The following is a 16,723-nucleotide window of genomic DNA, read 5'->3' on the forward strand; positions in this document are numbered from 1 at the left end:
TAAGGAGGGGAACATAACTCACTTAAAACCATGATGTTCACTGAAGTCAATGTTCACCAAATCCTGGAAGTACAGGAATGGTTGAGTTTGATTTAGCCAACCGTGGGGCCAGGCCACGCCACACAATCGACTGTGTGTGGAGCAAACCATTTTCATGTCTCTGTAACAGGCCACCCTGTCAAACAGGCTGGGACTAGGGTGAGGTGAGCGAGGTGACAAGAGCACAAAATGATAGGAGGCGTCACTCTCCTATAAGAGAGCATCTGAGTTCTGGCCCTGTAATCAAAGTCCTAATCTGTTTGCAGGGAGGAGTATACAGCAAACACCAAACAAGCCATAGCTTACCTCTGCTTGGGGAAGGAGACTGACTAGAAAGGGGCCCGGGAGGACTTTCTGGGTGACGGAAATGCCCTACATGTTGATTGGGCTGACTACACCGATGCATACATTTGCCAAAACTCAGGAAACTATACGGACACTTAGGATTTTGTATACGTTACAAACTGAATGGTTGTATCCCCCTAAATTCAAATGTTGAAATCCTAACCCCTACTGTGATGGCAGAAGGAGGTGGGACCTCTGGGAGGTAATTAAGTCATGAGGGTGGATTCCTCACGAATGAGATTAGCGTCCTTGTAAGAAGACAAATGAGAGCTGGCTCCCTCCTTCTCTGCTCTCCATCATGTAGGATATAAGAAGCAGCCTACGTGCAAACCAGGAAGTGGGCCCTCACCAGACATGCGATCTGCTGACACCATGATCTCGGACTTCCCAGCTTCTAGGTGATAAAAACGTTGGTGAAGCCACCCAGTCTACAGTATTCCTGTTACAGCAGCCTGAACTGATTAAGACACTGTATTTTAGTGTATATGATTATAGCTCAATAAAAAAGTAAATTAAAAAAAACCCTACTGGGCTATATCATAACCTAATTTACTTCCCAACATTTGTTTACAAAGATTAAAAACAAAACCATGATTTGAACTTTCTCCCAAAGACGGCTGCAGCTCAAGCCTATACAGGCACGAGGGAATGGTGACCTGATGTGCTCACGGCCATGAGGGGCACTGACAAGGCTCATGAACTGCCAGGACTACCTTCTCATTCTTCTTCTCTCCTTTCAAATATCCTATAAAAGGAATTACTGAGCAGCAGGGAGCTTTCAAAAGGATATCCCTGAAGGGAACATAAAGCAATCAGCTTCTTTTTTTCCTGTCTGATTCTCTGGGTTTTTTTTTTTGGTGGGAAGATTGGCCCTGAGCTAACATCTGTGCCACTCTTCCTCTACTTTGTATGTGGGATGCTGCCGCAGCATGGCTTGATGAGCAGTGTGTAGGTCTGTGCGCAGGATCTGAACCCATGCCTGGGCTGCACTTAACCACTACACCACTGGGCTGGTCCCTGACTTTGCTGATTTCTTTTCTTGCTTTATCTGAGTCTACAGGACAGGCTCCGGGGTGGGTGGACCTAGGTTCAAATCCCAGGTCCATAAATTTACTAGCTAGATGATCTACAGCAAATTACTTAAACTCTCTAAGCCTTGGTTTTCCCGAAGTAAAGATAATAATATCAACTCCCATAGGGTTGTTGGAGGTTTAAATGAGACAACATATATAAAGCACTGGGCATGGTACCTGGCATCCTGGAAGCACTCACTGCAACGACAGCCATTAATATTACTTTGTTTGATGATTCGGTAAATAAAGACTAAGAAAACACAGCTTCCTGGTCAAATTTCTTCCAGTAGCTTGGGCTACAGTCATGAGTCTCTGAATGTGGAGAGGGGAGTACATACGTAGGGTACAATTTTATCCCACATGGGGATGTGACCAAGGTCACAGCTGGGACCAGGAGATGGCATGTACCCAAAATGCAGATTTTGCTCAATAGTGACAATATTATAACAATGAGGGCTGTCCAAGAACAGACTGTGCTGGGTAGAGGCCCTCACCACTGCAAGTGTCCGTGTGGAGGCTGAGAAACACTGCACAGAGTTGAGAGAAAGGAACCCTGCCTGGGGCTCAGGGTTGGAAGAGATGCCCTTAACCTCCCTTCAGAAGCTCAAGCTGCAATGCCATCTGCCTGGATGCTCATCCTTCTTAGCAGTGTTCTTAACTCTCACTCCCACCCAAAGAGCTTCTAGTACCAAGATTCCCTTAGCACTTCCAAGCAAGCACAAATAAAAATGTATTCCAGTGGATGGAAACTGCTCAGCAGCCCTCCCCAGTTCTAGGTAGAGGAGGTGAATAATTTTGGAATTGTTTTACCATGCTTGTTAAGGGGGTTTCAAAAAATCCCCCTTACAGACCTGCTCAGTGCACACAGGGGCCCTCTTGTTGACGTCCCCTCATTGGTCTTGGATTCTGGTCTAGGCCAGAAGTTTAGGCCTTAGTTGATGGCCCAAGCTCAGGAAGGACCAGCATGAAATGAGCAGAATTCAAAATTGTCCTAAGTCAACAAACTCCCCTCACTCCCCTCCCACCCCCAAGATACACCACACCCATGCAAGAGGAAACGCACACGCATGCTGGAAAGAACACGCACATGCACCCCCGGAGGGCACCCATCTGACCTGCTGGCTCTGGAGGAGGCTGGGCCCTATTGAGAAAATGTGGGAATATGGGAGCCTGGGCATTTTCTGAGGTTTGGCAAAGAAAAACAGGAAGGCAACAGGACTTGAGACACTGGAAACTTGCTACAAATCTCTTACACTGAACCAGTCCTACTAACTGAGTCAGGTTACAACTCTGGGCCTGCCTTTAGAAACTAATTATGCATCTTTTTTACGATGGCTCACTTAAAATCAAGCTTGTTTCAATCTACACTGCATAAAGCAGATAACTTTATGAGAGCTGAAGAAATAAACAATCTTGATTCAGGAATTAGAGCCATATTAACGTGAGACACAGATGTGCATTTTTTTAGAAAAAGGCAAAACTATTTTAAGGAGAGAACAAATAGAGTGAGTTTGATCTTGCAGATCCTGGGCACTGTATCTGTATATAGACTTTAAAAAAAATTGTGGTGAAATATCTGTAGCATAAAAGCTACGATTTTAACCACTTTTAAGTGTTGTACATGGACTTTTAGTCAGAAGGCCTCCATCTCTCACCAGATGGTAAACAAGGCCAGCCACGTCAAACAATGCGGCCTATTTATTTAGCAAACGGAATTTGCAAGCAATTTGCATCTCTGCTTTCTGGAATCACAATTGCTGTTTTCACAGATCCCAAGGGGAATTAAAACTGTTTATAATTTCCTGTTTTAGTCACAATTTCTCTAATGTTCTTTGAGCAATTTGAACACCATCAGCACATAAACACAGCTCCCTAATTCAGGTTGGAGAGCTGCGGGCCAACTCTCTGAAACCACTGCAGGTAAATAAAGACTCGGGTAAATGAATAAAACAGGAAGACCGTCCTTGTTGGGAAAGATCACAGGGTATGATGGGTTAAAGCACTGATAACTCCTGAGCGACAGGTTCAAATCCATCGCTAGGGTGTGGGTAAAACTGCTCATGTGTCTGTCTGTCCCTTACTGACATCTGCTGATCTAGAGGGCTGGGTCTCCAATATGTGGGTTTCCTTCTTGGCCTGCTCAGCTCAGAGGCTGAAAGATCCAAGGGAGTTGCTGTAGAGACCTCAAGAAATGATGCTCTTCTCTTTCTTGTCTCACTAACAAAGTCCTTTGGAGAAGGCAAGACGGAGAACAGGAACCGAGCCTTCCTTGTTCAGAGACACCACATCAACCCTATAATACTTAGAGATGCCCAAATTTTTGGAGGAAACCAATGCTATCACTTTGTAAATAATCTGTACCATATGATGATATGTAAGTGTATAATGTTTCTCTGTTTATGAATGTTTTTACATAATTCCTTCATAACTGCCCAGGTATATTTGTTCTCTGTGGCTATTACAAATTTCCACAAACCTGGTGGCTTAAAACAACAGAAATTTATTCTTGCATAGTTCTGGAAGCCATAATCCAAAGTCAGTATCACTGGGCCAAAATTAAGGCATCAGCAGGGCCACACTCCCTCCAGATGCTCTAGGGGACAACCCATCCCTTGCCTCTTCCAGCTCCTGGTGGCTGCCAGCATTCCTGGACTTGTGGCTGCATCACTCCAATCTTCAGATCTCTCTGCTGAGATCTGGCCTTCTCCTCTGTATGCATGTCACCTCCCTCTGCCTCCCTCTCCTCAGGACACTTGTGATGGCATTTAGGACCCATCCTGATAATCCAGGATAATCTGCCCATCTCAAGATCCTTTACCTAATCACATTTGCAAAGCCCTTTTTCCAAATAAGGTAATATTTGCAGGTTCCAGGATTAGGACCTGCTATCTTGGGGGCCGTTATCAGCCTACTAGACCAGGGAAGGCAGGCACAGTGATCCCCATTTAGCAGAGGAGGAATCGAAAGCCCAAATGAAGTGAGAGACTTGCCTGAAATACAGGATGATATTCTGCCTTATGTACACACTGCCAAATGACCAAAATTCTTCTAGACTGGTGGGTAAGTAATGTTGTGTAGCCTGGGAGTGGGACCACGCAGACATGAAGGGGGTGGGGGGTGGCACTGCTAGTGATGTCCTCAGTGCTGAGACAGACTCCCTTGGTCAGGCTACGTGGGAAGTGCTGGCACCCAGGAATGGCCCCAGCTGTGACGTACCCAGCTTGCTGCAGCAAAGCACTGGGTCCTCGGTCCCATGGACCATGACCTAATGGGGAAGGCACTGCCAGAGTAGGATAAATTTCTAAGGTCAAATCCTGACTCACAGGGGCATCACTTAGCAAGTGATGACCACACCAAACACAAGATCACACCAACAATTTCCAAAGACCGAAACATTAATGGGAAATTATTAGCATAATTTAAGGGATGATTTGTGCCACAATCTCTATCACTCAGAAGGCGGTTTTATGATAGACTCTATATAATTTATTTAGACAATATTTTTAAAGTTTTGACTCATACGCAAATTTTGAATCCTGAAGCAGTTGCTAAAGGTTTTTTAGATTCAATGTCACCCCTAACCCTGAGTGACAGAGCTCTTAGGCAGGGGTACTTGGACTCCAGACTCCAGAGGAGGAAACACTTGCTGGCCATATTTTTCCAAACGTATTTAATGTTTTCTCTGCCGGCTACATTCAGGTGGCTGGATGCTCTCTCTGAGGTCTTTAAGTTCCTTGCCTGTTCCCATCATCCTAGAATCCACTAAACAGCAAAGTCCTGTCTCTACCTCTCCGGAGAAGGTAACACAAGGCAAAGAGCTCTCGTTGACCATTGTTGACTGCAGAACAGCACGAGCAGAGCAGCAGCGCATCCGAGAGGCCAGCTGGGAGCTCAGGCTCTGGACCAACAGACCTCGGCTTTGAGCCCTGCTCTGCCACAACCTCGCTCTGTGCTCACGGTCAAGTTAATGAACCCCTCCGAGCCTCGGTTTCTCCCTTTGTACAATGGTGATAAGAGGGCCTACCTCAAAGAGTTCCCCATGGGTAAAACGAGAAAACATATGTAAAATGCACCAAAAAGTTCTTAGTGGTTATTTCTGAGCTGTACAAGTTTTACTGTCATCTTTGAACTTTTCTATATTCCTTAATTTATGTACAATAAGCATATATGTTTTTTTTAAAAAATAAAGCTGTTTTAAGAATAAAAATAAAGGGAAGAAAGTACCATCCAGGGTGCCAACCTTGCCCATTACAGCCTCTGGATGAAGCTACAACCAACTCAGGAAATGGCTCTGAGCCACTGACCTTCTGTTCTTAGTAATAACAGCTGCTTCTCCTAAGCCCAGCACTGCACAGAGATGGGCTCATCTCTCTGCTGCAACAACGCTGTAAGGCAGGTATTATTGATATTCCCATTTTACAGAAGAGTTAATCAAGGCACAGAAAAGTCAGGGAATTTGTCCAAGGCCACACAGGCAGGATGTGAACCCAGTCTGGGGGTATCAGGACCTGCACTCTGAACCACTACCTTCCTCTGGGTGCCCTGACATCATTCCTTCACTGCCACCTGCAGGAAGGACTCAGGGACCCCGCTCTTGGCTGATGTCCTCTGGCAGTAATTTATCACTGGTGTAAACCAACCAGGCACCTCCTGGCCCGACAGCTGAAGAGGCTACAACTTGGATCCCACAGAAGGGTTCTTCCTGATTGAGGACAAAGAGTGGGCTGGGCTGGGGTGCCATCTCCTGAGCAAGTGTCCCCAGGGGATCTGTCTCATTCACCAAGGGCTGCACTGGCTCCTCTGGGTGCTGCTGGTGAATGGTGACAGCCCAGAGGAGCAGGACAAGCCCTGGACTCGGAGTCAGGGACTCGGTTTCCACTCCTGACTGTGCCACTAATCAGGTGCGCAGCCTGAGGAACGCCATCCCTTCTCCTGGAATCTGTGAGACAAGAGAAGTTCTAGGCCTCGTGTTCTCTGAGCGTCTCGACTTCTCAAATAAAAAGCTCAGTGTCAAAATGGCATCCAGGAGGATTAAAAATAAATTCCCACTTTCGGTGGCAAAGGCTTCAGTTCTGTCTCGTCACTCCACAGGCCCCTAACTCTGGTATTTTTATTCCCCTCAAAATAACCTTTTCAAAAGGCACCTGCAAACTGCTGCCCTGGCCTTTCTGTGGGGAGGATGCTTTTACGCTCTGCAGGGAGTCATCATCAGCACGCATTCCAGCAGATCACAGACAGGCCCCTGGAAAGGCCAAACGCCGCAGGAAAGCCACGGAACAAGTGTCTAATCGAGGACGACGGACATCCCGAGACTCCAAGGCGCACAGAGAGCCCTGGCCCGGGGAGGGTCTCTGGCTCACCAGGCAACGCCCCATAACTTTCTGATTATCACAGGGAGATTTTCCTAGGTTCACGTGGATACTCTGACCAAGAACCAAGAAGAAAAAGGCTGACTTTTTAAAACACATCATTTGTGTAAAATAATTCAGGTCTAAATCGATCCGACCGAGGGGCGCCGTAACAAATGACCACAAACTTGGTGGCTGAACTTTATTCTCTATTTCAGACACGCTCTGGAGTCTCCCCAACGGAACGGTGGCAACATGTTATTTTAAGGCTGAGGGGAACAGGAAGGGGTGGAATTTCAGAGGCAGATAAACCTTTATGGGAAATGGAAACAGGCGAGGAAGCAAAGTCAGGATTCTTGAAAGAAAAGGAACTTTGGGGATCATCCAACCCAGGAACAGTAAACAGTTTCCATTTCTGGTGTCAACTCCAACTGATTGAGTGGTTAAGCAGCTTCTTGGGATGCCTGTGTTGAGAAGGACTCTGAGGCTGTGTTTCTGAGCCCAGTTGGAAGGACTGCTGTATTAGTTTCCTAGGGCTGCAGAACAAGTTACCACAAATGTGGTGGCTTAAAACAAGAGACATTTATCTCACAGTTGTGGAGCCCAGAAGCCTGGAATCAAGGTGCTAGCAAGGCCACGGCCCCTCTGCAGGCTCTAGGGGAGCATCCTTCCTTGCATCCTCCAGCTCCTGGTGGCTCCTGGCATTCCTTGGCTTATGGCAGCAGCACTCTAGTCTCTTTCTTTGTCTTCACATGGCTTCTTCCCTTTGTATCCCTCTGTGTGCAAATCTCCCTCTCCTTCCTCTTATAAGGACACCAGTCACTGGATTTAGGGCTTCTCCTAAATCCAGGATGATATCATTTCGAGATCCTTAACTAATTAAATCCAAAAAGAGTCTATTTCCAAATAAGGTCACATTCTGAGGTTCTGGGTGGACCTGAATTTTGGGGGGACACTCAAACCCCCACGGCACAAGTGCCATGATAGTTTAGCAAGCCTGACACGGGTTCAGGACTAGGCAGAAGTAGTATTCAAATATTCTATCTGCCGTCCTGATCTCGCCCAAACCCACAGATTTAGAGATGATGGAATTGAGGTTCAGAAAATAAAGAGTCTTGACTAGTGCCACAGGAGACAAGAATAAAGAAAAAAGAGGACCTAAGGGTGGGTAGGAGGCAAGGCAGAATTTGAGGGGGGAGCGGGTAGGAGGGGATGAGGATGATATTACTGTTTTAGTTGTGGGATAACTGAGAAGGGCATCTTTGCATTTGAAACCATTGTCCAAAGAGGGTCTAGAGGGGGCAAAAAGAAAAAGATAACTAGCCAATTAGAGAGAAAATTTAGGAGCCTTGGAAGAATTAGCACCATTCTGAGGATGAGTTTGCAGGAGACTGTTTGCCTTTTTTCAGCCAAAGGGATGAGAGCTCCTCTCACTGGGCAAAAGCCTTTCCAGACTGGTCCCTGACAGCATCGTGCGTACAGATGCATGCTGGTTGCCATGGTGAATGATGCTGATCTGAAGAAATGAATAATGTGAGCGTTGGGGGCGACAGTGGGATTACTCAGACAGTGGCGAGAGAGACACCAAGGAGAGCCCAGAGCACAGGAGGGGAGAAGGCACCATTCTGACAGCTTTGGTCCACTCTTCCTCTGAGAGCTGCGCTCTACCCAGATCCATCATTAACCAGATCCACTACAAGCATCAGGTAAGGGACACAAATGGCTCTTCTTGGAAATGGAAATGGCTTTTCCTTTCACACTCTGCTTGGAGGAGGGCCAGGCAATGGTAATATGAATAGCTAAAAACTGGGGAAATTTAGAAACAGAAGCAGAGGAAGAAAAATAAGGGAAACTGACTTGGTCCTAAAAGCTGAGGATGCTGCTAGCATCTTCACAGAAAGCTCTTAAAAATGTCTGCTGTAGGGAACTCAGTGTGCAAAGACAGCCAGTGGCAGATACGAGGCAAATAGGAGAACTGATTCATGACAAGAAATGGGATTCCTGATCACTCCGGATGGAAGGGGTTTACAAAGGCCGTTGCTTCTGTATCATAAGTAAATGAATTAAGATCTTTTTTCATTGTAGTCAGAAGCATATTTATAGGGATGTGTGGGGTGCTGGGGTGGAGCGGAGGGAGTGTATGAGAAGGGGCACAAATACTCTGTCTCCTTTGCAATGACCTTGCCTGGAGGGATCTGAGCACATCTGTCTCGTCCCTTTCATTACCTATTTCTCTGGGAAGAAATTTCCAGCCAAACAGAAAGGAACTATTCCCCTTCCTGAGCATCTCAGTTCACTGTCATCCTTAGAGAAGAAAAACAAGGATCGGAAAATCACTCAGTGCTGTGCGTCTTTCTGCACCTCCACTACTCTAGGAATACGCGCACGAAAACAGAAGGTTGGAGGGAGGCAGGAAGGAGAGAGAACAGCTCATAAGAGAAATCAGTTTGGCGTAATATCCAATTCAGGTTAAAGTCGGATCGACTGTTTCTTTACTATGTCACCACAATCTAAAATAAAACCTGTATTTCGTGTGAGAGAGGAGGGGCAGAGAACAGAGCTGCGTGAGACCTGTACATGAGCAGGCACAGGTTGAATACGGCTGTGCCTGAATTTTAGCTCAGGGGAAATTCAGTGGAGGGGAACTGTATCTCTCAAAGGGAATTAAAGAGAAACTAAGAAGCTTAAAGATGGTGCTCTCTTACCAAAGCGAGAGGGCTGGCCATCTGAAGAGGGCTCATTTGATTTGTCTGGAAAAACAGCAAGTGGGTCTTAGCACCAGCACCTCGTTTTGCGATAACATTGTATTGCTAAACCCAGCAGCCCTGCATGTGGAAATCTGGCGGTAAAGTAGCTTTGAGTCTTGTACTTATTAACTGAGTGACCTCAGATTGCTCATCTGTAAAAGGGGGATCTAGCTCGGAGGGTGCAATGAAAAATAAATGAAATTTATTATTGTATGCCAAGCAACTAGCATGACCTGTGACGCAGCAACTGCTAGCTAACTGTTGGAGGTTATCACCATTATTAACGCTCACAGTACAGTAGTACTAAATAGCAGTTATGCTTGTATCGGGAGCTGATTATCTTGACCTAGGAAACTAATTTCCTGGGTTCCTCTGGTTTTGAACAAACAAACTATGAGCAGAGGCTTTGGGGAGAAATCAGTTACCAATGAGTGACAAAGCAAATTTCCTCCTGCCATGAGCAACAGAACTGGGAGGCTAAAAAAGCAGTGGGCAGAATGTTCTAGATGACTGACCTCACAGCACTTGGAGAAGCCAGAGGTCCAGAAAGGAAATTTTAGGTGAAACAATTGCCTGACTTGGAGGTCACAGACCTGTGGTAACTAACATGGGGACTCTGAGTTTGTACTGATTTCTCCTTTTATTGCCTTTCTTCTTCTCTTTTTCCAGGGCTGGGAACAATGTTGTATTTAAAGGATCTGAGCCAGGGCAGCATGAGGCTAGGGGATGTGGGTGCATCTTTTTCAGCCTGAAGGTCTCCAGCTTTGGTATGAGACAAACCTGATTTGAACTTTTGTTCTGCCATTTCTTAGCTATGCCTAGCTAAGTAATGTCACCTCTTGACTCCCATTTCTTTGTAAAATGGGGCAATATCAGTGCTCATCTGGAATGCTCAATAAATGGCAGCTATGATTATGATAAATAAGTACTTAAATAAGGGGATAAGTTACTCTTCACTTTGATTCTGATTTCAGAATCAGGATGAACATCGAGGTTGGGAACGTTTCTTATACGGGAGCCATCATTTCCTGGTCGTCCTCGGAGCCCTGCCTGGAGGACTATTACCATATTATGTATAGGCCCAATTGGAACAGCATCTTCTCTGGCTATCTTCGCTACAGCTTCCACCACGAGGAGAAGGTGCCTCGATCTATCAGCTCCGTGGTGCTGGAACACCTCGCCCCTTCCACTCTCTACTTCCTGTGCATCAGCTGTAAGAAGGCTGCATTCCCCTACAGGCACTACTGCACCATGTTCCACACCCTGGATAAGAGTCCACTGGCTGCTGGAAGCTCCCTGGTGGACCCCCAAATCTCCCTTTGGGTCTTGATGGCCATTCTGCTGGCCTGCTTCACAGCCGTCTTAGCCTTCATCTGCCTCCAGTTCTGGTGCATCCGTTGCCATGAGCCTCGATGGTCTTACAGAGCTGGTCACATGGAGGAAGCCAATGGGTTGGTGAGATGGCCAGAAGAGGCCCCAGCTCTCGGTCAGAGGGAGGAAGACCTGCAGGGGCTCCCCCTGGTGGAAATGCCACGCAAGAACTCCGGAGCTGGAGCAGAACCGGAAGCCGAAGCTGACCAGGAAGCCCCGGATGTGGGTGCCTTACAGAGGGAGGGTGGTGACCAACCCGCCCTACTGCCTCATTTTGGGGAGTAAGAAGTGGAGAGGAGGCAGCCTGCATCATACAGCCTAAAGTCGCCCCCCCTCCCGCCACTGCCCCCCTAAGCAGTAGGTCTTCTGGCTACAGACTACTCATTCGTCTTCCCTCAATGTCAGTGTTCCAGTGAATCACCTGGGTTGGATGACTGCTCTATCACAAAGCTTCTCAAGCTGGAAAACATACACCCCCATGTGCTGAGGGAGTAATGTGGCACCTCTTAGGCAAGTCCATTTTAGGGGGAGCCAGTTAGGAATTAAAAACATTATCTTAATACTAAAACAAACATGAATATATCATGATGTAGAAAGTGAGATGTGCATGGCTTAAATAAAACACCATACTTCAAGGAAATTTGTGAGTTGAAGAACGGGCTCTTTGAGTTATGCTTTCAGTCATACTGGGGGGAGTTATTCTAGAAAGCTGTGAGGAGACTTGTTCGTGAGTGTTTTCCAACTTTCAGGCCATCACGTACCACCTTGTACCCCACCCTCATTTTTTTTTAAACCATAGACTATCTTTACTATTACGAACAATAGTTCTTTAAATTGACTTATTTTTAAAACTTCAAACTTTATTTTAAGAGATAGCCCTGTATTACTCTAAAAGTGAAAAACTAGCAGCCCCCTGCTATAAATAGAAGGGAAGAGACCTAAGAATAAATATAATGAAAACATAATATTAAATTTGACAGATGCTATTGCCTACTAAAGACTGAGCTTAAAGCCTGCTCTTTTATCTTCGATTAAAAGGGAGATTAGATTAGCAAACATTGGAAAGGTAGTAAGGAAACATTAGCACCAGCTTAAGTCTTTCTCCTGTGAGAAAGTCCATGAACTATCTAAAATGCTATCTGTAAGAGTCCCTTGATTTGAGAAAGTTGCTTTGACCAGATTGGTTGTTCTGGAGAAGATACCCACACTCTCCCAGCATCAGTCCAAGACCCTCTGAGCTCCACCTTAGGCCAAGCGGTGGGAACTTGTCTTGCTTCATCACACTTCCAAATCTAGGGCTCCTCGACCTAGATGAGTACTTTGTCTACCAACGTTATATTTATCCGGCCAGTTCCTCTTCTAAGTCCCTCTGTGCTTACTTTTCGCAAATGGGGTAAAAGGTGGCCATTTTTATTCCATCACAAAGAAAAATGTTGGCTTTTTTTGTTGTTGTTGACAACAGTGGCATTCTTTAGTCGGCCTGTACCAACCCCCAGGGTAAGAAATGAATCTCCTACATATGTCATCGTGTTGGTGAGACTTTGTGAACCTTGCTCCCCTGTCCCCACCATGGGTGTGGAAATGGAACTTGAGGAGGGCAGGGATGATGTCTGTTTTAATCTCTGATGTATCCCTGGCATGTAGAGGACTAGAGTAGGTGCTTAATGCTTGTGAATGGCAAAGGATAGAAGAAGGCACCATTTGAGAGGTTTAGTTTGCGTCAAGATGTGTACATATCAGCAAAGCAGCAAAGAGATGGGAGAAGACCTGTCTCTTTGCTCTAGCTCCAGCCATCTGGGATTTCCTTCAAAGCTCCACCTCCTCAACCACTTCCTGTCTGCAAATCCCTTATATTTATGGAGCACAACATCCCAGAATCACAGGACAATACTGCAATCAATCAGCCGAGAAACAGGAGGAGATGGGACACCAAGACGAGAAGCCCCACACACCCATTTCCCTGCTCACCTCAGTGAAGTCCTCCCCAGACAGCCCCTGCCCAGCATCCAGCCCCACCAGGTCTGTGTTAACCTGCATCCTTGCCAATTGCGAACAAATAAAGATGAATATCCTCGCAGTCATTTCCGCCTGGGTCTCACTACTGCCTCTTTATCCCCACACCTTCCTGCTTTTCTGACTCACAAACAACTCTGCCAGTTGCTTTTGCTCACTAGCCCTCTTAGAATTAGGACCCAGGCAAGACTACTCACCTTGGATCCATAGAGGTAATAAGGCTGGACGTTGGCGGGTTTATCTCTTTGTGGCTCTTGGGTAAAAGGAATGGCAGTTCGGACAAAACTAGTAGAAGAAAAGAGATGGGAGCGGAGTTAACCAGGTCCTAACATTATTCTTCACAGGACATGATATAGTGGGAGCCCTTCCTGACCAGGTGTGACCTCACTATTTCTTAGGTGGTTGCCTATAAAGGTAATAAAGTCCTCTGACATCCTCCTGTTCAACTACTGTTTCCCTTCCATAGATGGGAAACCTGTAGTCCAGATTCACAGGCTCGATGCTGGGCTTGTGGCTGCTCAGAAGGACAGCAGGCAAGAAAGCGAGAATGGGCTGGGCCTGAAAACGGGCTTCTCCAGAGCTCCGTCCCTCCACCCCCAGGTTGGTTTCTCAAAAGCAGGGTTCTGCAAACTCTTTCCGTAAAGGCCCAGATAGCAAATATTTTCAGCTTTGCAAGCCAGATGGTCTCTGTTACAATTACTCAGCTCTGCTGGTAGTGTGAAAGCACCCATAAACGGGAGTAAATGAATGAGCATGGCTGAGTTCCAATAAAACTTTATGAATTTCAAACAATTTCTGCTTGTCACCCAATTATAATTCTTTGGATTCTCCCCTATTTAAAACGTCAATACCATTCTTAGCTCATGGGCTGTACAAAAACATTTGCCAACTAGATGTGGTGCGTGGGCTGTAGTTTGCAGAATTCTGCTTGAGAGGATTAAAAGTCCCAAATCTTAAGAGAAGGAGAAGTCTGTCTTGCTGAGTGTGTGGATTTATGCACATTTGTAGATTCCTCCCAGACCCTTCCATTCATTCGATGCATAGTGGCCAGGAGCCAGGCCCTGAGGATCCTGAGAAGATGTGTAAATATACATTTTTGCACATCCTTATGTACTTGTTTTGTACGTGAATATGTCTCACCCCTTCCATCAGGTTTTGAACCTCTTTGGGGATAAGAGATTAGGTGTGGTCTCTATCTTGGTGGCTGGCCTGGCGCCATGTGCCCCTTGCAGGAGACACATTCCATTTTGCCACGCATGTGTGTGCTCTGCAAATGTATGCCTGTTTTGCACACATGCGTTCACATATGTGGACCTCCTCATAAAAGTACCATCTGATCATGTCGCTCCTCTTCCTCAAACTCTACCAAAGTTCATAAACGCTCCATCCTATGTGGCCTATGGACTCATGCATGGTCTAGTTCCTGCTTCCTCCTGTGTCCGGCCTTATCTTTCATGGCACCGTTCCCCATCCCAGCTCCACCCTCATCAGCCTCTCAGTTCCTTAGAAACTTTGCCTGGAAGATTCTTCTCCTGCCTTTTGCCTTATTTATGCCTATTCTTCCTTCGCATCCCAACTCTACCATTATATCCTCAGAGGAGGAAGCTTCCTTTGAGGTTTGCATCACTTCCTGGACGGGATCAAGTGGTGCCGTTCTCTCTCTCAGGTTGTGGGCTCTCCTCCATCTCCAGGTTGGCTGTTTATAGCAGTACATTTATCATACAATTGTTTGATCACCTGCACCCTCCTCTAGCCTGAAGGCTCCGAGAACCAGGAAGGAGTCTGCTTGTTCACTGTGGCATCCTTGCTTCCAACACAGAGCCTGTGCCCAGGAGGGGCTCCACAAGGTGCCTCTTGCAGGAGTAAACTGACAACCTGCACTGGGCCTAGTGTGGAGGGGGCAGCTGGCTGCTCCCTCGCCCCACCCCATCCCACTCCGCCCCAGCCCCCTTTGCACAGGGATTTCCTTACCGGTTGGTGGACCCATTGTAGCAGTAGTTAGGGAGGAAGTCGAAGTTCAGCTCCCAGAAGACGTGCAGGGTGATGCGTCCGTAGGGGGCAGACACATTGTGATTGGCTTCTCGGAACATGGCATCGAAGCTGTCCAGGGTCATGTGCTTACACAGCAGCCGGTGTGTGAGCCGGTTGATCTCCAGCAACCACTCCAGCTCCTGCCCGGAGAGAGAACCCGTGGCTACTGAGGATGTTCACACAGACCTTGCACTCATGCATCACTTTGTCTTACAGATTCCTCTCATGCAGGCAAGAGCCCCTCAGACAACCTCCTGACTGCTGACACGAGGACCAGGACCCTTGTGGTGGCATGTGACAACACTCCCTTCTTTTGAGGAGTGGAAGGAACTGCCAGCCTATGCTGAGGGAGGCTGCAAGCCTGTCCCGGGAAGGGGACCAGAGACCATGTGCGAATCCCCTGTCTATCCCCCTTTGGGTAGAAAGCACGCCTACTTGCTTTCCAGATTCCATATTGCTGAGGAAACAGCTGGTCCCTCAGTGTCTCCTGTAAAGTAAAAGAGAGTTGTGACTGGCTGCCACCAGAGGCCCTATCTCCGCCCTGCAGATGTAACCTTAAGAGCTACCAACTACTAAGTACTTGCTATTAGGTCAGACCACATGAAACTGCTGTTTTTTTAGGTCAAACACTATTGAATATTAGTAATTTCATATGGTTCAATCTAATATGTACGAAGGAGTATTCTAAGCACTTTATATGGATTAACTCATTTAATGCTCAAGAAAATCCCTATAAAGTCAGTATTACGACTGTCTTTATGCATACAGAAACCGAGGCTTTGAGAAGTTAAGTAACTTGGCTTCAAATCCAGGAAGTCGGGCTCCACAATCCACATTTTTCACCACTGTATACTACAGAAACTTAAAAAAGAGCTGGGAGCAGTACACCCCCTCCTTTGGAATCCTTCTGTGTCCCTCAGTCACAGTGGGTTGGTCACACGTGTTGGCAAAGGTGCGGCTGGAAGCCATGGACCATGGCCCTGTGTGAGCTGTGGGCCCTGAGCATTTGGAATCCCATCTTCATGCAAAGAACGGGAGCTGGGTGGTTATACCCGGACACAGCAGGTCACTGCATTGGGTGGGAAGGAAAAGGAGAGTGAAACCCTTTGGGCTTGCTTTAGAATCTTGTTGCACTGCTATCAAAAAGAATCAAAGGACAGTCTTGTGCAGAGAAGACATACCTCTACGTGGCACTCTAGGACACTCCTACATGGTTTTGGTTAAGCTGTCTTTTGAGATGCCCCTGTTTCATAGAGGGAAAAACTGAAGCTTGGCAGGTTAAGTAACTTGCCCAAGGTCACACAGTGAATATAGAATAGGGCTTAGGATGCGAACCCCGGTCTTCTGATTCCAAATCACGTTTGGCCCCTGTGACACAGCAAGGGCAGTTTCCCAGAGCACGGCCAGGACATGAGATGGCCAGAGGGCCAGCTTTAACAGCTGGGGTATGGAGCTCAGCTGTCTACAGTCACAGGAGGCAGCCCCACACCAGGGATTCAACTTTATTCTCATCAGCCCCAAGGCCCCCCTAACCCTGGCTGGGGTCCAGTGTGTGGTCAGGAGGAGGCCCCAGACCATTCTTCTAATCTCGGAGCTTTGCCTCTCTGAAACTCAGATTCTATGGCTCTAAATTGGAGATAGAGAATTAGATCAAAGGTTGCACACTTAAATGGCTGCAGGGGCCAGAAAGGTCAGGTACAGAGATAAGCTGGGGCAGGCAGGAGACCTGGGGCTGGGCTGTCTGTGGCAAACTGGA

At 46.9% G+C, this 16,723-nt stretch overlaps 2 protein-coding genes across 5 annotated transcripts in view; one reads left to right on the plus strand and one right to left on the minus strand.

Moving 5' to 3' along the window:
• CYFIP2 (cytoplasmic FMR1 interacting protein 2) overlaps nt 1-16,723 on the minus strand; it is a 125,201-nt gene that overhangs the window by 39,284 nt on the left and 69,194 nt on the right. For all 4 annotated transcript variants that reach the window (XM_046666411.1, XM_046666410.1, XM_046666409.1 and 1 more), the window contains 2 exons: nt 14,908-15,107; nt 13,134-13,221 (listed from right to left, as the gene is read on the minus strand). In XM_046666411.1, the coding sequence (XP_046522367.1) occupies nt 13,134-13,221; nt 14,908-15,107 (288 nt within the window). The remainder of the gene's footprint in view (nt 1-13,133; nt 13,222-14,907; nt 15,108-16,723) is intronic.
• FNDC9 (fibronectin type III domain containing 9) lies at nt 10,534-11,208 on the plus strand. The gene has a single exon (XM_046666415.1). It carries the CDS (start codon nt 10,534-10,536, stop codon nt 11,206-11,208), a length of 675 nt encoding a protein of 224 aa, XP_046522371.1.

The sequence above is a fragment of the Equus quagga genome, chromosome 7 (assembly GCF_021613505.1).
Source record: "Equus quagga isolate Etosha38 chromosome 7, UCLA_HA_Equagga_1.0, whole genome shotgun sequence".
NCBI lineage: Eukaryota > Metazoa > Chordata > Mammalia > Perissodactyla > Equidae > Equus > Equus quagga.